General features: G+C 41.0%; 1 protein-coding gene across 2 annotated transcripts in view; it reads right to left on the bottom strand.

The window, feature by feature from the left end:
- Positions 1-25362, bottom strand: part of MED14 (mediator complex subunit 14) — a 60394-nt gene that overhangs the window by 18748 nt on the left and 16284 nt on the right. For both annotated transcript variants that reach the window (XM_075853943.1, XM_075853944.1), the window contains exons 11-24: positions 24515-24640; positions 23456-23534; positions 23017-23176; positions 22634-22828; positions 22388-22522; positions 20641-20717; positions 10901-11061; positions 10670-10816; positions 10485-10576; positions 10227-10379; positions 8773-9042; positions 6920-7057; positions 6019-6127; positions 3840-3965 (exon numbers count right to left, since the gene is read on the bottom strand). In XM_075853943.1, coding sequence (XP_075710058.1) covers positions 3840-3965; positions 6019-6127; positions 6920-7057; positions 8773-9042; positions 10227-10379; positions 10485-10576; positions 10670-10816; positions 10901-11061; positions 20641-20717; positions 22388-22522; positions 22634-22828; positions 23017-23176; positions 23456-23534; positions 24515-24640 — 1968 coding nt within the window. The remainder of the gene's footprint in view (positions 1-3839; positions 3966-6018; positions 6128-6919; positions 7058-8772; positions 9043-10226; positions 10380-10484; positions 10577-10669; positions 10817-10900; positions 11062-20640; positions 20718-22387; positions 22523-22633; positions 22829-23016; positions 23177-23455; positions 23535-24514; positions 24641-25362) is intronic.

The following is a 25362-nucleotide window of genomic DNA, read 5'->3' as shown; positions in this document are numbered from 1 at the left end:
TCGTTCCCGCTGCCACTTCGTAATTTCAGACTGTGTAAATCAGAAAACACGCGTAGCTCGCTGAGCTACGAGGTTTCCGTAGCTCCCATAGAAGTGAATGGCCATCACGGTAGCAGCGTAGCATACGAGCTTCGCTGTTTCTGTAACTGCCATTCACTTCTATGGGAGTTACGAATACAGCAAAGCTCAGCGAGTGACGATGTTCTGCTGATTAAATATTCGGAAATTGCTAAAACAAACCTGCAGCGGGAACGGGTTTAGGGGGCCCCATTCTAGAGAAAGGTGCGGGTTCCAGAGGTGGGACCTGCATCAATCTGACATTTATGCCATATCCTGTGGATATAACAAATGTCCCTGATGAGTAATCCCTTTTAAGAGTGAATTCTTACATAAATCGCGCTCAGCTACCGCTTCCTGCCTTGCACTTCTACAGATCTAATGCAGTTCATATAGCCAATTTTCTTTGCCATTTCCAAGATCTTTGCCTTTTGTCAGTGAGTGGAACCATTTCATTTTATAGTAAGAAAGTAAAAATGTGTCCTGACCATGTCCAGCTGACTTTTGTACCAAGCCCTGCAACTGTGTGAGCAGATCATGCTTAGAAAAGGTTTCCAGACTCAGAAATTATTACACAAAGTATATTAGAAGGTTGCAGAACTTTGTGTATGTTTTTTATTACTGGGAGAATAATTCTGATTGGAGGATGAAGAATTTACAAATGTGGGGAGGGGGGGGGGGGGGGATTTAACAACATTTCTACACCAGATTTCCAATGTAGTGAAGTCGCAAAATTTTAGACTTTTAGCCCGGTTCCGACGCTCTCGCCATTTGTTTAGCTCCTTGCTGCCATAGATTTCATTTAGTGGCGCACGGACAGCCGAAGATGCGACAAAATTATGAAGGGGCGTGCGCATCTTAATAACTTTGAGGGATCTTATTCCAGCTTGTTTCTTATTAAGACTGGCGTATGAAACACCAGTCTTAATAAATCTCCCCCCATAGTTTAATTACTATGGCCTGGAAAAGCCTAAAAGGGAACTTGATAGAAGATGTGCCGATGTAAAAAGCCTTACCAATATCATGTTATCTGAATTAAATAGGATATGAGCGCTTGGTAGTCACAAGGTAGATGTCACAGACAGTAGATATATATGGATTAAGATTCACATCTTAGTACCGAAAATATGACACAGAGCAAGCAAAGACATATCAGACAAACTAGCCTTTAACAGGGAACAATGCATTGAGATATGTCTACCATGTTATTCCTCGACTAGGTAGAAAAAAGTACAGCACAAAATTAATGAACTGCAATTGAAATATCAAAAAGTTTTATGAAAGTGAAATACAGGAGAACAGGCAAGAAAGAAATAAACAGGCCCCATGCACACGAACATATTTTTATGGCCGCAATTAACCCGCAAATCTGCGGGTGAATTGCGTCCCCATTCACACGACCGTGCTTTCCACAGTCTGTGCATGGCCCAGGTGCCTGGACTGCAAAAAGAACGGACATTTCTTATTACGGCCGTGTTCTGCGGTTCAGGGTCATAGAAATTAATGCACACGGCCATGTGCACGACCAGCGATTAGTGGGTAGCCCGTGGGTGAAACTAGTGCTTTCAAGTGAGTTAGGTCTTGAACTCTCAATCTAGTGCAGCAGTCTAATCTGCTGCCAAATTGCAAGAAAAAAAATAGAAATTTTTTTCAGTACCTTGGAGTGTAGTTTCCTTTAAAAGAGTAACACACAATCCCTATTCCTAATCTCATTTACACCGAATGACTGTAAGAGGGTGGGTGCCCCCTTTCGGGATTAACCCGGTGTATCAGCCACAGCTACAAAGAGAAACTCACTCTAAAAAACCCAACATGTCCAAACATTCCTCAGACACCCCCCCCCCCCCCTTGATTCAAATGTACTATGTATCCACTGACTGCTTCCCTAAGAAATAATAGCTGATCAGGACTCCCCATGATCAGCTAGTTGTTAAGGTTCCTTTCTGATAAACTGGGGGCGTACAAAGCCAAACAGCCTCTTGAAAAATAGGATAAGGCCAGGATCACACACACCGTTTAGGTGTAGCTTTTGGCTCCGTTTTTTTGAGCCAAAGCCAAAAGTGGATTCGAAAGGAAAACAAAAAAAGACGAATGCATCCCCTCTTTTGCGTCCTCTTCTGTGTTTGGATCAAAATAAACTGTCCCACAAACTGCATCAAAACGGTGTGTGATCCTGGCCTAAACAAAGGGTCATTTAGCCAAGAATAATTTTTCCTTGAATGTTTAAATATGCCATTAGGACAGTAATAAGGGGTAAGAAAACTGGCCCTGACCACTGGCTTATTTTTTTAAGTTATTGCTGGATTTAAATAATTACTTCTATCTTGGCATAAATCCCACTTAAAATGTACCGTATTTTGCGGACTATAAGACGCAGTTTTTAGCAAGATTAAATCTTGCTAAAAAGTCCCTGCGTCTTATAATCGGCAGTCAAGGGATCCGGCAGCGCCAGGCCCCCTGACCGCCTCTTACTTAACCCCTTCCTGACCCATGATGTGCCAACACATCATGGAGTGGGGAGGGGGATGATGTTTGGAGCGGACTCACGCGCTGAGCATGCTCCATACACTGAAGGTGTCAGCTGTGTTTTACAGCTGACATGCTGCTCTAACGGCCAGGAACAGCGATGGCGCTGTTCCTGGCAGTTTAACTAGTTAAATGCCGCGGTCAATAGCAACAGCGGTATTTATAGGGGTCATTCCATGAAGGACATTTATGACATCCACAGGATATGTCATAAATGTCAGATAGATGCGGGTCCCACTGTGAGCTACACTGTTTCCGAAAGTTGGTAGCTACGAAAACTGCGTACATGGTCTAGTTACGGTTTCCGTAACTCTCATAGAACTGAATAGTAGTTACGGAAACAGCGTAGCATGCTACGCTGCTTCTGTAACTGCCATTCACTACTATGTGAGTTACGGAAACAGCGTAGATCAGCGAGTTCTGCCGTTTCCGTAACTCATCCATGTATAGCAGTGTATTGTACCAGCGATCTTATGATCCCTAGGGGAACTAATAAAACGTGTAAAATAAAAATAAAAAGTTAGATAAATCTTCTGGAGTGAAAAAAAATAAATATTAAAAAAGTTACAAAAATAAAACCCTTTTCCCATTTTTCCCAAAGCACAATGTAAAAAAAAAAATAAATAAATAAAAAAAATAAAAAATAAAAAAAATAAAAAAAAAATCGCTGCGTCTCTAAAAGTCAGAAACTATTACAATATAGCATTATTTGACTGGTACGGTGAACGGCGTAAAATATATATTTATTTTTTTTTTAAACCCCACTAATGTTTTTTTGTCACCATAGCGCTAAAAATAATTAAACAAAAAGTGATTTAAAAAAAATCGTATGTACCAAAAAATGGTACTAATAAAAACTACAGCTCGTCCCACAAAAAAATAAGCCCTTCCACCGCTCAAACGATTAAAAAATATAATCCTTTTTTCTTTGTAAAAGTAGTAAAATATGCAATTTTTTCCTATTTTCTGTTGTCTAAAACCTGGGTGCGTCTTATAGTCCGAGAAATACAGTATGTCATCATGGTCACTGAACACTGCAAAGCATTCATGAGAAAAATATGCAGTCTACGTAGAAATTCAAATGTAATTTAGACCTTCTAATTTTATCAATGTTCATTACGCAAACAGTTGAGTATAAAAAAAGAAAACCCAATCGTTTTCATTCAAATTTCAAAATGCTCAAAAGTAGTCACCGCAATAATTTAAATGAAATATTAAAAAAAAAACAATGATAAAGTTCTAGATCACATACTCACCATGAGGACTTGCAAAATTAGGCGTTGGAACCATTGTAATTCCAAGGGAGGAAGGAGACTGTGTGGGACCAAACGATGCAGGAGAAGGTGCTCTAAGTGCACCGCTAGGAGAGCTTTGTAAGTTCCCTATTGAGGAAAGACGGGGAATGTAACGCTGAAACTGAGCATTTCATGGAAACACTCTCAATGTCTTTTTGTGTCAAACAAAGGTTATCATGAGGACACGTTAAGCAGTATTTCAAAAATTGCAGACCCTTCACACCTATATACTTTATGTCTGGTCTTAAAGGTTTTTCCCATTCAAGGACATCATGTCGGTTATTAGCAGCTTAATCTGCATATGGTATCCAGTCTCCGCTACAGGTTTATTAGGACATCCTATTATTTACTGGATGTCATTGCGCCATGGTTAAAAGGCAAATTAGTCAAAATCACGCAGCAATTTCCATATGTACTGTTCTCTTGGTAATAATTGGGCACGACTTGCACCTTTAGGGTATGTGCACACACACTAATTACGTCCGTAATTGACGGACGTATTTCGGCCGCAAGTCCCGCAAGTCCCGGACCGAACACAGTGCAGGGAGCCGGGCTCCTAGCATCATAGTTATGTACGACGCTAGAAGTCCCTGCCTCGCTGCAGGACAACTGTCCCGTACTGTAAACATGATTATACTACGGGACAGTTGTCCTGCAGCAAGGCAGGGACTCCTAGCGTCGTACATAAGTATGATGCTAGGAGCCCGGCTCCTTGCACTGTGTTCGGTCCGGGACTTGCGGCCGAAATACGTCCGTCAATCACGGACGTAATTAGTGTGTGTGCACATACCCTTAAATACATAGCAAAATTGTATATATTATGCTAACTAGTGTTACATAAAAACTCAATGCACATTTAGGGTATGTTCACACAGAGTTTTTTTACGTGGAAACCGCGATGCAAAACTCGTCAAAAACGGCCCGAAAATACCTCCCACTGATTTCAATGGGAGAAAGAAGGGACATGCCCTATCTTCGGGCGTTTACGCCTCTGACCTCCCATTGGGAGGCAGAGAAAGCGTATTTCGCTGAGTTTTATGCCCACGGAACTCAATGGCTGCGGGCGAAAAACGCTGCGAAATTCGGCATCCAAGGAGAGGAAAATCTGCCTCAAACTTCCAAACGGAAGGCTGGGTTCACACAGAGTTTTTTTGCAGGCAGAAAATCTGCCTCAAAATTCCATTTTGAGGCAGATGTTGCTCTGCCTACACGGCGATTGAGCGCCATCGCCAAAAAATGACGCGAAATACGCTTTCTCTGCCTCCCATTGAGGTCAATGGGAGGTTAGAGACTTAAAATGCCAGAAGAAAGGGCATGTCCCTTTTTTCCACTCGCAGGAAAAAAACGCCTCCGCCTCCCACTGAAATCAATGGGAGGCATTTTCCGCCGTTTTTTGGCGCATTTTCCGACGCGGTTTCCGCATCAAAAAAAGTGTAAAAGAACTCAGTGTTAACTGACCCTAAGCATGTTAGGTTTTTTTCCCCTCCGTTTTAAGGGCCAGTTCACACAGTTATTTTGACACCTTTTTTGATGCGGAAAACGCATTAAAAAAACGGCCGAAAATGCCTCCCATAGATTTCAAGCCGTCTCACGGGAAAAATAAGTGACATGCCCTATCTTCGGGCGTTTACGTCTCTGACCTCCAGGCAGAGAAAGCGTAATTCACGGCGTTTTTTGGCCGCGGGCGCAAAAACGCAGCGAAAATCGGCGTGCCGGCAGAGCAAAATCTGCCTCAAAATTTTAAATGGAATTTTGAGGCAGATTTTCTGCCTGCAAAAAACGCTGTGTGAACCTACCCTAAATCAATGGGATGCATTTTCGGCTGTTTTTTTACGCGGTTTCTGCGGCAAAAAACTCAGTGTAAACTGACCGTAAGAAAGCTATTGTGAGGTTACTGTGTAATCTTAATAAGACTTAACACACTGTCTGTAGGCCATGTTTCCTAGATGCTGTAAAGAAAGTGCACACACGTGCAGTTTGTTGAGGTGTTTTGTTTTTAAACCAAAACCAGAACTGAAGCATATCATTTAGAGAAAAAAATGTCTAACATTAACCACATTGCAAAACTGTCACCTTCCTAGATGCCGATATAAAATAAATAAAAACGTGGTACAAAAACAATAGTAAAAGTAAATCCCACCTGGCGACTGTGCGTGCATCATTACCGGGGAAGGAGTAACAGTGTTATGGTATGAAGACGGTGGAGAAGTAAGAGGATAAGCACCTGATGTTCCAGACTGCTTTGCAAACTGTCAATAAGAAATACAAAGAGCTGAAGTCAAACTTCTCACTGTGAGATATAGCGTAACTCCACTTTGTAGTAAACTTTTTTTGCCTCTATATAGAAAATTGCTTAAGGCTACGGGGGGGAGTTTAACAACTTTTATATGCCAGTTATCTGCAATACAAAAGTCGCAAACGGCACAAAAGTCGCAAAAACAGGGTCGGAAAAGTGACCCGGTGCTTAACAGGCCAACCACCGCCCACATTATTTACTATAACTCATATCAGAAACTGGCGTAAATTACAGCTGAAATCCACACTAGCTTCTGGCTGGCGTATATTTCATTCAGTGGCGCACGGACAGCCGGCGATGCAACACAGTTATTAAGATGTGTGCGCATCCTGACTACTTTGTCGCATCTTACTTCTGCTTGACTAGCATATGAATCGCCCCCTATGTTCACACAGAGCGTATTTGTTGAGATTTTGGAAATTTAATTTGCACCAAAATTCTGCAACAAAGTACAGTAAAAAAAAGAACCAATTAATGGGGTTTTAACAAACCTCCTTCATTAACAGCGGAAACTAATCCGCAGTGGATTGCAGCACGCCCTCTCGGTTGTGAATTGTTACAGCGGATTTCAACGCAATCAGTGAAATCCGTGGCCAAAGTTTTATTGATGCAGAAGTTTAGTCAGGACATATCACATACGTGTAACCCTTTGAAAATAAAGCAGCTAAGGATCAATGCCCTAAAAACAATGCAGCTTTCAGTCGCATAGTGTCAAAGTTGTTTTGTTTTTTTTACTTTTTATTACCTGCTGTGCCTGAGGCTGAAATTGGGATATTATAGAGTCCATCATATCACCCCCAATAGGTGATGGTGGATTGTCATCTTCATTAACTGATCGTCGCCTTGCATCCTGATTGCTGTCCACAAACATGTTTAAGAAAGTCTGAATGAGGGAAAAAGTAATTTTACATAACAAACAGAACACACAAACAAATAAAAGCGTTCGGCTTTAATATCCAACAATCAATAGTATAGGTGAATATAAGAAACTGTAAAATATCTAACGTGAGGAAAAAAATTATTTTCTCCACAAATCCGGCAACCTCTCCACTCACCATTCGCTCAATTCACTGCTACAATCCGTATTCAGTAAAGTAGACATGAAGAGAATTCCCCATACAGCTACTCATGCTTGATGTCTATGGAGAGGGGGAGGGAGAGGGAGCTGCTGGAGCGAAGCAGAGGAGTTAGAGTTCTAGTAAGTGTTAGGGTACATTCACATGCTAAACGAAAAACGGCTGTAAAATGCGTAGCTATTTTCAAGGGAAAACAGCCTCTGATTTTCAGCTGTTTTTTTGAGCAACAAACGTTTCTTGATGCATTTTTTGCAGCCGTTTTTGGAGCTGTTTTTCTATTGACACAATGAAAAACTGCTCCAAAAACGGCCCAAGAAGTGACGTGCACTTCTTTTCACGGGGTGTTTTCTTTACGCACCGTTTTTTCAAACAGCCACGTAAAAAAACGCCCTATCAGAACGAAACACTGTTTTCCCATTAAAATCAATGGGCATACGTTTGGAGGCGCTCAGCTTCCATTTTCAAACTTTTTTGGGGGCGTTTACGGCCGAAAAATGGCTGAAAATAAGCGGTGTGAACATACCCTTAGACTGCTTTTAACTGCTGTGCAATGTCCTCAATGCAGCTTCCAGTAGGTGTTTCACTGTCACCGCCCAGTGCTGTATTCTAGTAAAATATCTGTCTGTTTCTCTTTCCAGCAGCTACCTTCTCTTCCTCCTGCTCCCCCTCTTCTCCCCATAGACTTCTACGTGCAGCTGTAACCTGATCTCTCAGTGAGCTGTCTTAATCAATGCCTCACGGATTTTACCAGTAAATTCAGAGTGAGTGAACCATAAGGCCAGGGCGTCACAAACGTTTTGTACTGCTACAGATTGATTTTAACTATTAAGAGGAGAAGGGTGGGGGGGGGGGGCAACTAACTAATAAGATATATTACAGTTTCTTACATTCGCTTATACTATTGATTTATTAGGGGGGGGGGGAATGAAACGACGGTTACACTTCAAAACAAAAGTCTCCAATTCCCATCATGTCTTGCCAGCCACAAACTGCCTGATCTGTAACTCTTCATAATGTACACCCTCTGAAATGTGCACTTACCCATCTTGCCATGCAGGTTCTTTTACAATTCAACAAGTGTAGGATTTCACTATTGATCCTGGATTAAAGGAACTCTACTGTATGCATCTTATGCTGACATCACCACATATAAATATAAAAAGCATGCTGAGCAAATAAGTAGCTTATTCCTACTTTCCAGCATTAGGCAACATGCACTTATGTACTATTACAACTTTTGCTTTGCGTGAATTAACTAGAGTGGAGCATTAAGAAAATAACTTGCCGATATCTTTCCAGTTCACAATAGAGATGCCCATTGATGTTCAGTATATCATACTAGCATAATAAACGATAATATGTGGTCTCTTAACTCTACATAACCACTCCTTCATATTACAATGACTCCCTTGGAATAACAGAGCTCTAACAGCTGGATAACCAGAGCTTATCCAAGACTACATTGAGAAGACTTAATAATTAGTAGAAGGAACTCAGAATAAAATACACAGATTGTACAAACCTTCAGCCCTGGGGCAGGATAAAAACCTTCAACAATTTTGCTGTTGTCAAAGAGACTGTAGGCGCCATCACGTATTGCCACTACTCCCCTGCTCCTACAATAAATGTCTATACAATACATGTTTCTGAAGGCCAACCGAATATGCGTAGGAGACTGAGGAAGTATAGAAAAGCACTGATATCCAGTATTTATCCGCTGTGTGAGTCCTAGCATTGGCACTGTTGGAAGCTTGTTGATGGCATTTAAAGGAGCTTGAGTATCAAACAATACCTTTGCAGGAAAAAAAAAAGGAAATATGACAAGTGGTTAATATCCATTGATGTTTACCTCTTGCAACATAAGATGCAATATTGCAGTGATCTTACTAAAAGAAGAACCATCCAAAATATTTTAACCCCACAAGTTTTAATACAATAATGCGATACACACCCATGTAAAAAATAGGGTTACCTATATAGCTTCTCTCCCTAAGGCCCTGTTTAGAAGTGGAGGAATATCTTTGGTACAAGGGAGTTAAAAAAAATTGGCAATATATACGCAGCATGCCCTAAAAGCCACTGAGAATTTTTCTGCCACATGTGAATAAGGTTCTGTAAAACTCCATTCACTAGAACTGTACTGTAAAATCTGCACCAAACCGTTAGATAGCTGTTGGCCAAACGCTTATTTGACAGACAGCTAATCCTCCTGAGTGTGCATGCGTTCCCAATAGGGAGAAAGCCGATGACCAACTCCTCTAGCACAAGCTTATCTCCTTACAAATAATAGGATCGGGCATGTTTAAAGGCAATATGCCCAACCCTTCTTTCCCCCAACATCTGCCGTCACGGTAGAGTTGAGAAACCCCAATACGCATTAGATGGTTGGCTGGACCCGACAAAATCGGCGGGTTCGGCTGCCAAATATTGGATGAGTATGGCCACATTAATTGTGTTTGCGTTCATTTTGTAAGTTGGGCGGAGACATCTGATTGGCTCAGCGCACACAGCACAGCTCTTACATCACACCAGGAAGAGCTGCCCGCTCATCAAGTATAGAGAGAAAATGTGCATTTACAGAAACCAGCGGAGGAAAGGTAAAAGTTATATCTAGCTGCCCTAAACAGTAGGTACGCTCTAAACCAAAACGAAGCATGGTTCCAAGAGTGAAACTCCTACATCCCCCCCCCCCCCCTAGTCTGGGAGCAGTTTCACTAAAAGGATAAGAGGTGTCTTTTTCGCATTACACTTCTGTGAAGAAACATGGTAAGTGTATAAGTTCATTGGTTCTTAGTTTTTAGACATTAAGATGTGGTGGTACCTTATGATTAAAACAAGTAGACTATACATCTCTAGTCCAATGACCTTGAACGGTTTTCTTAACTGCTCTGTTTCAAGCAACTTTTCAGGATCTAATAAACCAACCCGAAAAAAAAACAAAACAAAAAGGAAAATAAAACAAAAAACGACATATACCTGTAACAATTGCACTACATTTGGTACTTTGTTGAACATTTCCTGAAGCTGGTGAAGGATGATATTGTGACAGTTACTGCAACCCGAATTAGGTCCAGTTGTCCCAAGTGATATGTGAAATTTATGGTGAACAGAATTCCACTGAATGCTTATCTGCAAGATGGATGAAAACAAATTATAGTTCAAAACATGTAGGAGAACGGTTTAATGAATAACGTATGTAAAATTTGACATTTATAAAAAGTGCTTTTCACATACCGAGCTGCCCTTTGTTTGCCCGTAACACAGGATAAGTTTGCGATAATTGTATAGTCGGACCTCAGAAAAAAGGTTTAAGTGAGGTGGAATGTCTTAAATAGACGAAAAGAAAAAAAAAAAAAGAAATTGTAATTTATAGTAAAGTTAAACACTGCTCAGATACAATATTGAGAAGTAGAGATTACCTTGTAAACACCGGGAAAACTCAAGCACACACTCATATAATCGAGCAATACTATTCCAATCATTTAGGAACATTTCCACCACTTTGCGGCCACCTACTGGTTCAGAAAGCGGATTTTCATAGGTCAGGTACACGTGTCGTGTTGGACCTAAAAATAAAAAATATTAAAGTTTACGATTTCTTAATTCTTACACAATAACTATCTACAAATACTGCAAAAAATAACACCAACCTTGCTCCCTAGACAAAGTACTGTTTAGAGGGCAGTTTGCAAATACCAGCTCTGCAACCCACGTGCGATTATTCCTGCCTTGCAAACGAAAAGTGCAATCGAGAAGTGACTGTTCTAGTGCCTTCTGTGTTTCCTCACAAATTCCTTTACATGGAGGAATTCTTTAAATACAAAAGGAAAAAAAAAGGCAAAATTAAGATTCCAGAATAGTTACAAACACAGAAAGAAAAAAGGGGGAAGAGTCATGAATGACATGGAGATTTTCCTTAAAAGTTCTTCTGCAAAGTCTAACTCCAAAACCTGAAAATTCAGGTGCGCCTGCAGTGCCCCTAATTATCATATATCCCTATGTCACACTAATAGGGAAGCGGATATATGGGGAGTGATTACATTAGGTCCTCGCAATGTAGAGCTGCTTTAGTTGTCCCTTTGTTACATGGTGGAAACACTGTGCAACTCCGTTAGAGTCCAAAACAGATTTATCGGCTATGATTTTGATGAGCCGGACATACACGAGATACCTTTTGGCTGAACGCTTGTTTAACCTACAAGTATTTCTGCTAACTCCACCATAAACATGCAAGCTCAGACAAACGTGCGTGTTTATTTCAATGGAGTTGGGGATTGGTCAACGTTTCACTCGCGTGTGGCCAGCTTCAGATAAGGAAAAAACAATTGCTGCTATAAGTAATCATATAAAGCAACATTGTTTATGGTCACCCTTTTTTTTTCTTATTGTGTAACATGTCCGATTTAGGGTTATTGAAATGAGCACTTTGGATATAGACCATGTTTTTGAAGCGGCATTAAAATTATCATCATTAATTTTGATTGAACCACAAGATCTAAACTTTTCAGGTTAGTCAAATCAGGAAAATTGGAAAAAACAAGAACTTGGTTTCATCTTCATGACACCCCTCATGGAGGTTCACCACAGGAAGGGAAGATCAAGCGATATCATGGCTATACAGGATAGGTTTATTAAAGTCACCAGCCGCATATTAACAACCTCTGTGGCTTGAAACAACAAGTGGTTTGTATATCAAGTGGAGTTCCAAAAACCGGAGTTCAAAAGAGGAGTTAAAGTCCCAGTAAGTGCTCTTCTACTTCTTTTTCTTTTTGATTAACACCTGTTCGCTGTTTTTTTGTAACTTGGATAATGGATAGCAAGATTGGAGGTTTTCTTCGGTGCACAGTTTGCCATATGTATGCACGACTGGAGCCGGAGTTCCAGGGTGAATATCTCTGTGGCAGATGTGAGCATGTTGTTCACCTGGAAGCTCGTATTAGAGATCTGGAGGAGCAGAATGCAACACTGAGGAGGATAGACAATTTTGAGCGGAGCTTGCTGCTCACAGAGCATGCAGTTAGTGGGTTACAACTGGAGGGTGAAGACATGGGTGAGCAGGATCAGGTAAGTAGCTGGGTTAATGTAGTTAGGGGCAGTAGAAAGGGGTCAAAGACAAGGAATGCCGATCCGGTTTCTGACATTCCAGGCAAAATTGCCAAGTTGGGTGATGATGCGAGGGTGTCAGTCTCAGAAATGGCAGCCCTAGTGGATACTGATCTCCCTAACAGCCGGGAGAACAGCCCAGCTAGTAGTCGGCGGGATGGTAATGCAGTTAAGCCAAGACAATTGATAGTCGTAGGGGATTCTATAATCAGGAAGACGGATAGAATAATTTGTCGCCAAGACCACCTCAACCGAATGGTTTGCTGTCTCCCTGGTGCCAGGGTTCGGCATGTGGTGGAACGGGTGGACAAATTGCTTGGAGGGGCTGGTGATGATCCAGCTGTCGTGGTCCATGTCGGTACCAACGACAGAATAAATGGTAGGTGGAGGAGCCTTAAGAATAATTTTAAAGAACTAGGCTACAAACTGAAGGGAAGGACCTCCAAAGTAGTATTCTCAGGAATACTGCCTGTGCCATGCGCATCACAGGAAAGACAGCGGGAGCTCAGGGAGTTAAATGCATGGCTAAAGTCTTGGTGTAGAGGAGAAGGATTTGGGTTCCTAGAGCACTGGGCTGACTTTTCATTGGGGTACAAACTGTATTCTGCAGATGATTTGCACCTAAATGGAAGGGGGTCCGCTGTGCTGGGGGAGAGAATTCTAGCTGGGGTGGCGGAGTATTTAAACTAGGGCTGAGGAGGGAGGTCAATGTAGAAAAAAAAGGGGTAGCCAGGTTAGAGAGGGGTCAGACTATATTGGTGGGGGGAGAAACAGACGGTGGGGAGAGGACTAGACAACAAGATAAGGAGATCCTTTCGTTACAAAACATCAGTGTAAATAAAAAGGAACGATTAATGTCAAATCACATTTCTGATAATAAAAGTGAAAAACTGACAGGCAAGTTAAAGTGTATGTTCACAAATGCCAGAAGTCTAGCAAGCAAAATGGGGGAGCTGGAGGCCTTGATACTGGAAGAAAATATAGATATAGTTGGTGTTGCTGAAACATGGCTGGACTCTTCACATGACTGGGCTGTAAATCTACAGGGTTTTACACTTTTTCGGAAAGACAGGACAAATAGGAAAGGTGGTGGTGTATGTCTGTATGTGAGAAATGATATGAAGGCGAGTGTGAAAGAGACAATAGTGGGTGAATACTGTGAGGAGGTTGAAACCTTGTGGGTGGAACTAGAAAGGGAGGTAAACACTGAAAAAATTACTTTTGGTGTAATCTATAGACCCCCCAATATAACTGAGGAGATGGAAGTTCAGCTATATAAACAGATGGAGCGGGCTGCACAGGCGGGTACTGTAGTGATAATGGGAGATTTTAATTTCCGGGATATTAATTGGTGTCATGGTTCGGCTTCAACTGCAAAGGGGAGACATTTCCTCAACCTGTTGCAGGAAAATTTTATGGGCCAGTTTGTGGAAGACCCGACTAGAGGTGAAGCTCTGTTGGATCTGGTCATTTCTAATAATGCAGATCTTGTTGGGAATGTCAATGTTCGTGAAAACCTCGGTAACAGTGATCATAATATAGTTACATTTTACCTATACTGTAAAAAACAAACGCAGGCTGGGAGGGCAAAAACATTTAATTTTAAGAAAGCCAATTTCCCCAGGATGAGGGCTGCAATTCAGGATATGGACTGGGAAGAACTAATGTCAAATAATGGAACAAATGATAAATGGGAGATTTTCAAATCTACTTTGAGTTATTATAGTGCAAAATTTATTCCTACAGGTAACAAGTATAAACGACTCAAATTAAACCCCACATGGCTTACACATTCTGTGAAAGGGGCAATACATGACAAAAAAAGGGCATTTAAAAAATACAAATCTGAGGGTACAGCTGTAGCCTTTGTAAAATATAAAGAGCTTAATAAAATCTGTAAAAATGTAATAAAATCAGCAAAAATACAAAATGAAAGGCAGGTGGCCAAGGATAGTAAAACAAATCCCAAAAAATTCTTCAAGCATATAAATGCAAAAAAGCCCAGGTCTGAACATGTAGGACCCCTAGATAATGGTAATGGGGAGTTGATCACAGGGGATCAAGAGAAGGCAGAGTTACTAAATGGGTTCTTTAGCTCTGTATATACAACTGAAGAAGGAGCAGCTGATGTAGCCGGTGCCAGTGCTGTTAATATATCAGTTGATATACTGAATTGGATGAATGTAGAGATGGTCCAAGCTAAATTAAATAAAATAAATGTGCACAAGGCCCCGGGACCAGATGGGTTACACCCTAGAGTTCTTAAAGAGCTTAGTTCAGTTATTTCTGTCCCACTTTTCATAATATTCAGAGAATCTCTAGTGACTGGCATAGTGCCAAGGGACTGGCGCAGGGCAAATGTGGTGCCTATTTTCAAAAAGGGCTCTAGGTCTTCCCCGGGTAATTATAGACCAGTAAGCTTAACATCCATCGTGGGGAAAATGTTTGAGGGGCTATTGAGGGACTATATACAGGATTATGTGACAATAAATAGCATTATAAGTGACAGCCAGCACGGTTTTACTAAGGACAGAAGTTGTCAAACTAACCTAATCTGTTTTTATGAAGAGGTGAGCAGAAGTCTAGACAGAGGGGCCGCTGTGGATTTAGTGTTTTTGGACTTTGCAAAGGCATTTGACACTGTCCCCCATAGACGCCTAATGGGTAAATTAAGGACTATAGGTTTAGAAAATATAGTTTGTAATTGGATTGAGAATTGGCTCAAGGACCGTATCCAGAGAGTTGTGGTCAATGATTCCTACTCTGAATGGTCACCGGTTATAAGTGGTGTACCCCAGGGTTCAGTGCTGGGACCCCTATTATTCAACTTATTTATTAATGATATAGAGGATGGGATTAATAGCACTATTTCTATTTTTGCAGATGACACCAAGCTATGCAATATAGTTCAGACTATGGAAGATGTTCATGAATTACAGGCAGATTTAAACAAACTAAGTGTTTGGGCGTCCACTTGGCAGATGAAGTTTAATGTAGATAAATGTAAAGTTATGCATCTGGGTACCAACAACCTGCATGCATCATATGTCCTAGGGGGAGCTACACTGGCGGATTCACTTGTTGAGAAGGATCTGGGTGTACTTGTAAATCATAAACTCAATAACAGCATGCAGTGTCAAACAGCTGCTTCAAAGGCCAGCAGGATATTGTCGTGTATTAAAAGAGGCATGGACTCGCGGGACAGGGATGTAATATTACCACTTTACAAAGCATTAGTGAGGCCTCATCTAGAATATGCAGTCCAGTTCTGGGCTCCAGTTCATAGAAAGGATGCCCTGGAGTTGGAAAAAATACAAAGAAGAGCAACGAAGCTAATTAGGGGCATGGAGAATTTAAGTTATGAGGAAAGATTGAAAGAATTAAACCTATTTAGCCTTGAAAAAAGACGACTAAGGGGGGACATGATTAACTTATATAAATATATTAATGGCACATACAAAAAATATGGTGAAATCCTGTTCCTTGTAAAACCCCCTCAAAAAACAAGGGGGCACTCCCTCCGTCTGGAGAAAAAAAGGTTCAAGCTGCAGAGGCGACAAGGCTTCTTTACAGTGAGAACGGTGAATTTATGGAATAGCCTACCGCAGGAGCTTGTCACAGCAGGGACAGTAGATGGCTTTAAAAAAGGGTTAGATAATTTCCTAGAACAAAAAAGTATTAGCTCCTATGTGTAGAAATTTTTCCTTCCCTTTTCCCTTCCCTTGGTTGAACTTGATGGACATGTGTCTTTTTTCAGCCGTACTAACTATGTAACTATGTATGTAACCCATATTAGCTGGTTCCCGACCACTGGCTGTGTTTTTACGGCCAGCGGTCAGGGTCCTTAAAATCCAAGCCATAGACTTTTTACGGCTCAGGTTTTAACTTGCTGCCCGAGCGATCGGGCAGCTGAATGTCGAGTTTCCGACTGTCAGTGACTGCCGGGAACTCTGAGGAAAGGATAGAAGAAGCTTTCGCTGCTTTGGTCTTCTCTGATGCCTTGTACACAGCGCTCAATGAACGCTGTGTATAGGAATAGAGGCAGCGGCCGCGCCGCTGTCTCTATTCCTCCCGGTGATCATGTGACTGGTCACATGATCGCCGGGTGCCGTTACTGACAGACTGCTGCTGGGTCTAACTAGACCCAGCACAGCCCTATTAGTGACAATCGTCACTATGAGGGCTGATTTCCGCTGTAACTGGGGCTGCTGTGCAGCTCCAGTTACAGGGGAAAAGCATGGTGTAAAAGAAAGAAAAAATATATATAAAATTCCCCAAAGGTCTTTTTTAACCTTTGAGGGACAGACCATAGTAATAAAAAACTAAAATTAAAGTGCAAAAAAAAATAATAATAAATACACATAAAATACCCACCCCAAAAAAAACGTTCCCCTCCCGCCAATCATTGGCATAACGCTAGCCCGGACCCAATTACCCTAATATAGACATGTAATATATTAAAATTTACGGTAGACAATGACTTTTCACAAATAAAAAGGTCTATTTTAGGGTAAAACTATGTTATTACCCAAAAAAAAATAGCCGAAATGTAAAAAAAGATTATTTTTTTACTATTTTCAAAATGTAAGAAAAAAAATTCTAAAATAGCAAAAAAGGTGCGTATAAAAATGATTAAAAAAAAAGAAACCTGCATTGTCTATGGAAAAAAACATCGCAAAAATCACGTCGCTAGCCCAACAAATAAAAAAAGTTAGAGTTATTTAACGAACACGTGCTAAAGAGGGCTAAACGGTTTCTGGTCCTGAAGGCTCAAAATAGCCCGGTCCTGAAATGGTTAAAGGAAAAAAAAAATGCCAAAAACATCATGGCATTCAAGTCAATAGCAGACTGCGTGAACCAGGCCTACATGGTAGAATTGCTGCAAAGAAACCACTACTTAAGAAGAACGTGGACCAAGGTACATCAAACTAATGCAAATAGGAGGTCAAACTTACGATTAGTTCCTACCACTACATTTTTGAGAGACAAAGAATGAGCGCATAATGTCTGGTAGTGTGGTTCCCACTGTAACGCATGGGAGAGGTTTGATAGTGTCATTAGCATAGCACCCCTACATTATCGGCAATTTATTAAGAATTGCAGGCATACTTAACCAGCATGGCTACCACAGCTTTCTGTAGCGACACGCAATCCCATCTGCTTTACGCTTAGTTGGCCCGTCATTTCGTTTTCAACAGGACAATGACCCAATGCCCACCTTCAGGCTGTGTAAGAACTATCTGACAGAGAGCGATGGAGTGCTGCATCAGATGACCTTGCCTCCAGTCAGCTGATCTAAACCCAATAGAAATGGTTTAAGATCAGTTGGACTGTAGAGTGAAGGAAATGCAACCCCAAAGGGAACTCCTTCATTAGGGTATTTCTCCAACCGTCATGAAGTAGACTGGTAAAATGACAAGTGTAGGTAAAAAAAATAATGGTGGCAAGTTTAAAGAATCAGGAACATTTAGTACCGCCAAGCGGTGTGGAAGATTTGGCCATGCATACCACTGCAGGGGGGTTGTTCGGGGAAATTGCCAGTATGCCTCTAAGCTAAAAGGTTTACAAAAACTTCAATTGTTAAGCCCAGAAAAATAAAAACTTAGGACAGTCTCAAAAACCTGAAATACTAATGTATTAGTCTATTGCTGATTGACCACTAGAGTTGGTGCCAAAACGTTCACAAGCTTGGAGAATCATGTAAATAAGTTTTTTTATAGAAGGCACAACAGCCCAAGAGAATGTGAAAGTGGTTGTCGAATAAGAGAAAACCCCTTTCAGAATGTGGACCCTGGGGCAATAAGCAAATCATCCCAAACACAGTCTCTGCAAACAGCTGATTGCGCCGGGGGAAGATGCGGAAAGCCAGACATTTTCCCTGCAATGGGTGGCTCAAATAGGGAGCTCACGAGCGGGGGACCCTCCACTGGGATGTCCATATGCACTAATAAGGAATATGGACCGGGGCTGTCTTAAAGGGAAGGGGTCATGAAATTTATTTATTTTTTATCAAATTGCTTTTAGTAGGATATTAAAATAAATTTTATTTATTTGTGTTCTTGTGTTCTACTTTTTACTTACTTCTCTATGGGGGCTGCCTTTTTTTTTCCATCTCTGTATGTGTCCATTAACGACACATACAGAGATGGAATACGGCACATACAACCCCATAGAGAATGGAAACCGGGAGCCGTTCCACTCACTGCAGCGTACGCCGTCTGTGTAAAACGGCGCATGTGACACTCCCACACAGACCAAAAGGAAGGTCTTCGGCAGAGCGAAATCCAGCGCAATTTTCAAGTGGACCGGAAGCCGCGGCCGGACAGTAAGATGACTACTTCTGGCCGCGGCTTCCCGCCATATGTTCAAGGAAGCGAAGGCGCAAGGAATAGGAGCGGAAGCGGCAGCAGGAGCAGGTAAGTTATGTTCGTGTAGGTTCGTGTGATATGGTCTGCTGAGCACTGTATCTAATCCTCGTACACTGTGCAGTCGCTCAGAAAATGGCGGCACACAGTGTAGGAGGTTTGACGATTCAAACCCCCTCCTTCTCCTGGCACTAGCCAGAATAAGGGAGAGGGGATTGTGTGAAGACACTAGAGGAGAGTGTGTCTACCCCAAATTTGCAGCATAACGCAATGAGGTTGCTTTACCACATTGACCATGCTGCAATTTTGGGAACTGCTCCCTCTAGTGCCCAACACATGGAAATGTTATAAATTAGAATCTAATTTATAATATTTCCTGACTTGTCAAAAATTAAAACAATGTGTAATCACTCAAATAATAATTGTTTAACTAAAAAAAAAAAATTCTAGCGACACATTCCCTTTAATGAGACAACCAATCTCCTGAAGCTACCATTCTATAAATGCCCTACAATACTTACAGGCTGACTTTACCACCGACAACCGCTTATTCACTGTATATACCCTTAAAGAGGACCAGTCACCTCTCCTGACAGGTCTGGTTTAGGAAATAATTGTATTCCCCATGAAATAACAATTTTAGAGCATCGTTTCTTAGAACTCTATGTTGTGCAATCCTTCTGTTTTTCCTCCTAGAAATGTATGAATATATTGACAACTGGGTGTTACTAGTTGAGGGGGTGTCCCTACACAGAGTGACAATGTCCACTCAGTGGTGACAAAGTAAGACTGTGCAGGGACACACCCCGTTGACAAGTAAAATGGTAACACCCAGTTGTCAATTTATTCATAAATTTCTTGGAGGAATAACAGAGGAACATCACAATGCAGTCTTCTACGAAAATATGCTCCAGAATTGTTATTTCATGGGGAATACAAGTATTTACTAAAATAAACATCAGTAGCGGTGAAAAGTCCTCCTTAATATCGATATGGATAGCCTACCAGTTTGTCCTCATTGCTCCACCCCATCACATACATGGTTTACATATACCTACAAAACACACTTACTACAGATTTACTCATCTTAGACTCATTCTGCTGGTACTTATTTTTGTATTAAAAAATAAACATCACCTGATTGCAACATTATTTTATTAGAGAGTAACTAACAAGTGTAGGGTACTCGCTATCAAAAAACTGACCTATCAGCCATCAGAAGCTGCTATACAAAAACTATTGTGGTCAAAGCATCGGTAGATTCAACAAAAGTACACTAAAATCAAGCCTACGACCCTACGATATAAATCGCCATGACTGCAGCGGAACTGCTGCCTTGATAAGAGTGGTCCCAGTCTGGTATCTCCTTCATATACCCTACTAGGTATTGATTGAGGCATCAGACATGCCTAACATAATATAAAAATCTTGGGCCTTACTAAGAATCAATACTGACCTGAGTGATGTTACCAGACGATTGATTAGTCCACAGCCAATTTGAGCCGCCAGAAAAAGAACAGATAAGATTGCACTGTGGACAGTGTAAAAGCATGTCCCATGGTTCACGAAGGTTAAAAATATAGGGGTTCCTATACAGGAAGGGTTTATCTAGCTAGAACACAGAAATAGGTTCAATGGATCTACCAATTTAATACTGCTTCCAAAGGGGCTAAATGAACAGCTTATCTTCATAGGTTTCATGTATTTACACTTGGTGTGGTGCAACCAAGTTCTAAATACTTGATTTTAGTGCATTTCTCTTAAAGTTTTATAATGATGAACCTACTGTGAATCTAGTTGATGTAGGAGAATAATAAAAACAAAAACTTAAAATTCTTGATAACTACAGCAATGAACATTTTCATTCTATTTTTGAAAACGTAATACAGAAAACAAGTATGGCAGTAAAATCCTAAATTTACCTTAGTATTCTAATAGCATGGCTGAAACCATCCCCTTCTATCTGGACACCTTGATGGGGAATGTCCATGTTGGACAACTGTAAAAGTACATGAGAAATAAGAAAAAAAATTGATAAGCCAAAATAACAATGGATACAAACAGTGCAGAAAACATTTCAAAGTGCTCCTTCAAAACTCCTGGTGCATCAGAGCATTGAACACAGTCTTATTGGGCTGTGCTCAGGGACATTTCTAGGGGTGGGCAAACTCCCCCTAGACCATAGAAGCTGGTATTGACCACTCTACTACACTAGACCACCGGGAAAGCAGGTATTTATTAACCTCATAAACAATGGAAACCCGAATCACAGGACACCGCCCAAAACTGCCTAAAAATTCCCCTTTTAATACCAATATGCACAAGACCTATTCCCTTTGAGATCCGGTTTGTGGGGCCTGATGGCAGGAATGTTTAACCCCTTTAAAATTCCTAGACAACCAGGAAACTTGAAATTATTATCCCCTGGCACTGTCCCCTCCACCATCCGATATCTGCCGTGAGACAAATTGTGTAGAAAACAGAGCTGGCTGTTCATTGGTCAGCGTCAGACACTGCTCTTTACAACGCCCAGTTGTTAAAAAGGTAAAAAACGCCCAGTTGTCCATTTGGAAACTAATTAGCATAAATCTACAATTGTTCATAACTTGCTCAAAAATGAACGTTTTTCAAAATAAAAACCACTGCTGTTATCTACATTACAGCGCCGATCACATTATGTAGGAGATATAATCTGGTGACAGAGCCTCTTTAAACTGGATGTCTCAAAAAGTAACACCACACTTGTGTTTTGTGTAAAAATCTGCGACTTTCTATACTTACGCCATGTCTGACCTTTTTTTGGGGCTTTTAAGGGGGTGTGGCTTAGCAAAAGTAGTCCGACTAACTGCACGCCAACAAATTTACTTTAATGTAGGGCTATAACTGGTGTTAGTCATCAAATAAATTCTACGCTGGTGCACGGTTTCAAGTTCTGTACTGAGACAAAAACGTCCAAGTTGCACATACACTAACAACTGTACTAAATCTGTAACGAAAGAAGTATTCGGCACGCAAATTCGTGATTCTTGCAAATTTTTTAACATTTTTATTTTATCATTAGTTGATGCCAGAGGTTTTAGTGCGACGTTTCGGTCGAAATTTAGACCTTCATCAGGCACTTATTCCTCCTGGTGTCTGGAGTATCCAGTCGTTGGCACTGCTTGTTTAGGTAGCGGCTAACCGCTATATTTGGAGAAGGGGGTCCGTAGCAGTTGGCGCCCCGATTTTGAGACAGTAAAAATTGTAAAACGAAGAAAGAATGCAGCACTCCAGACTTTAGCATTCCAAAGGGGTGTTTATTCCCCAGTACATGTGCAACATTTCAACCTTCATGAGGTCTTTGTCTTTTTATATATGCATGTCAAGAAGCATGCTCTATCAAAGGTCGTATTCACAGCCATAGTCCACCAACATGGATGTCAACGGAGTGGGAAAATATGGATCTGTATTTTAGAACCATATTTTGTCCGTATTATAAAAAATTAACGGGGCTTTAAAAACACAATATGGACATAGCGACAGGTAATTACAGACAAAATTATCATTAATTCGGGTCTATATTTAGCTCCTTATTCTCACCGGATTTTACTGGTGTAAATGAGGGCTCCCGTTTACTAGGGATTAGTCCAGGGTAAACCATGTACCAACACAAAGACTATGAACACTCACTTCTGTTCGTAGTCCAATAAACGGCATGTTTGAGTCGCACATGGCCACAAAGTGAGCAAGCACTTTATTAAAGGCACACATTTCTCCCGTCCGCTTCGGCTTCTTAGGCTCCGGAGTAGCCTGATCCCCAGAGAGCTGAAAGAAATTCATTTTAGTAATTTTATTTAAAAGAACTCGTGAAGCATTTTCACACACTCGTACACTGTACTGTCGGCGCGCTAGTTATCTACAAGATGTTTAACATACTTTGCGTTTACAGCCAGCTTTCCCTTGCTTTCGCCACGTTCCATCAAAAGAAATCTCATCAACATTTGTCTTGAATCGCTGTAGCAGAAGAGCAGTTGGTGGGTTATCTTCTCCGTCTGTGTGACTGACTGATAAGAAATGGTAGTTGTATTCCAGCTCTGTCGTGTTACCAGGAACCTCGAGCATCTCCACTACCTAAATGAATGAGAACAGGTTCAGAGACCAAAGATCTTAATAAAAAATAATGTCGTATTTTTTGTTTTATTATCCTAAGATAGTCATAAAATACAGGCAGCCAAATTTGATTATTTCATTGTTTGTAAAAAACAAAAATATTAAAAAAAGTCATAAAAAAAAAAAAAAAAAAAAAGAAAACCACTTACTATGTAGTACTGTGGAAGACGTGTAAGCTTTATGAACAGTTTATTTTTGGAAAGCTTGCTAATCGGATGGTTTGCAGAGTTTGTCAAAAGCAAAGATTCACTACACACGGTGGGTAAATGCTTCACTGAATGCTTACATCGTTGCTGGCCAAGCCAGAACCTGTGGGGGGGAAACACATCACAATGTACAAAAAGACCAAAGTTACTGTGTAAGAGACTGCCAGCAGCTGCGCTTGTATAACAAAAGCTGGACCATGACCAACAAATACAGATCTAATACAAGATGGACTGACCACTGGAATCCACAAAGACTAGATGTAGGGAACAGCAAGTAAGGAACACCAGCAGCATGGCATTAAGAATATTAGAAGTGAAAATGAGAAAGAGAACATTTACTTCTCTGTATTCAAGATCTAGTTTGCATATCAATTACACTTACTTTAACTGCTGAAGCCAAGGAATTATTTTTTTCATGTCATCATTGATGGATTTCTCAATATCATCTAATGTGGCCTGGTCTACAATATAAAACATTTTCATTTGTTAACGTAACCGTCTAAAACAACCACTAAAGAAACCATATATTTTCCGGCCCAAGGACATTGCAGCAAAGAACTTGTTTCAGTAAGACCACCCCTGTCCATGTGCCCCGAATATAAATCTCAGAGGGGGTATCCTGCGCGGGATTTCCTCTATAAGCCAAAGTCACTAAGAAAGATTGTCTTTTGCTCTGGAGAACTCGATCTAGGTTGTCAGTTTATTTGTATGGGTGTCATCTTATCCTATATTTCCCCTATAGAATCAACCCGCAACTCACCCCAGCAATTTTAGCTGATCGTCTGAGTTTACAGAAGTTGAACATAGCATTCAGTTGATGGCGGGGCAGCTTTCTTTTTATAAAGGGTTTGTTTCGTTTAATATGTTTAAGGGCCTGTTCAAATCACCGTTCGCTTTCCGTTCCGGGGTTCCGTCTGAGGTTTCCGTCGGGTGAACCCCGAAACGGAAAGTGAAACCACAGCTTCCGTTTCAGTCACCATTGAGATCAATGGTGACGGAAACATCGCTAATGGTTTCCGTTCGTCACCATTCCGGCAGGTTTCCAGTTTTTCGATGGAATCAATAGCGCAGTCGATGCCGCTATTGATTCAGTCGGAAAACCGGAAACCTGCCGAAATGGTGACGAACGGAAACCATTAGCGATGTTTCCGTCACCATTGAGATCAAAGATGACAAACGGAAGCTGTGCTTTCACTTTCCATTGCGAGGTTCACCCGACGGAAACTTCCGACGGAACCGCGGAACGGAAATGAACGGTGATGTGAACAGGCCCTAACAGAAGGCTAAATGTGGCATTTTCTAATTTTTTTAAAGAATGTTTACAATTATACGTAACCAGTGCTTTCAGATTGTTGTATATCCTTGAAAATTATCACAATGAGTTTTATGTACATATCTGTATGGCTTTGTTAACAAAAAATACACAACATTTTAATCATACCAAATCCATAAAGCATGAGCTGGAACATTCCTGAATGGAGATCTACAAACACATGAAGACACTCTGCTCGCCCACATGGCTCTAGAATTGGGATGACCAGGGTTGGCAGAGCAGTTTCTACAAATGCTGCAATACAAGAAGAAATCCTAAATCAACAAAAATAAACTTATAATATACCATGTACAAATATATCAATGGTCAATATAGAGATCTGTCTAAAACTCTCAGACTGTCTAGTGAAAGGGTGAGCGGTCCCCCACCCTGCTTGACAAACACAACTGATCGCCTGCTTCTGCGATCATCTGTGATTCTTTAGGTAAATTGCTGGGGCAAGGCTCAGCCTCTGCAGGGCAGCAATTAGCGCTTTCTCCTGCAGTAAAGGAAAGCGCTGATTGGTTAAAGAGGCTCTGTCACCAGATTATAAGTGCCCTATCTCCTACATAATCTGATCGGCGCTGTAATGTAGAGAAGTGGTTTTTATTTTTATAGATTTATGCTAATTAGTTTCCAAATTGACAACTGTGCGTTTCTTTACCTTTTTACCAAGTGGGAGTTGTAAAGAGAAGTGTATGACGCTGATAATCAGCGTAATACACTTCTCTCCATTCATTTATAGCTGTGCTCGCAGCACAGCATGATCTCGCGAGATCATGCTGTGCTGTCACATACACCCACATTAACTTTACCGAAGTGTCTTGAGAGTAAATAGACATTGCTTCCAGCCAGGACGCAGTGTCTATTCACACTCCCAACACTTCGGTAAAGTTTCTGTGGGACTTAATAAGAGCACACCATGATCCCGCAAGGTCACGCTGCGCTGTGTGATTAAGTCCCACAGAAACTTTACC

Source organism: Rhinoderma darwinii, chromosome 2 (genome assembly GCF_050947455.1).
Source record: "Rhinoderma darwinii isolate aRhiDar2 chromosome 2, aRhiDar2.hap1, whole genome shotgun sequence".
NCBI classification, from domain to species: Eukaryota; Metazoa; Chordata; class Amphibia; order Anura; family Rhinodermatidae; genus Rhinoderma; species Rhinoderma darwinii.
This window is presented reverse-complemented; position numbering and strand designations above follow the sequence as displayed.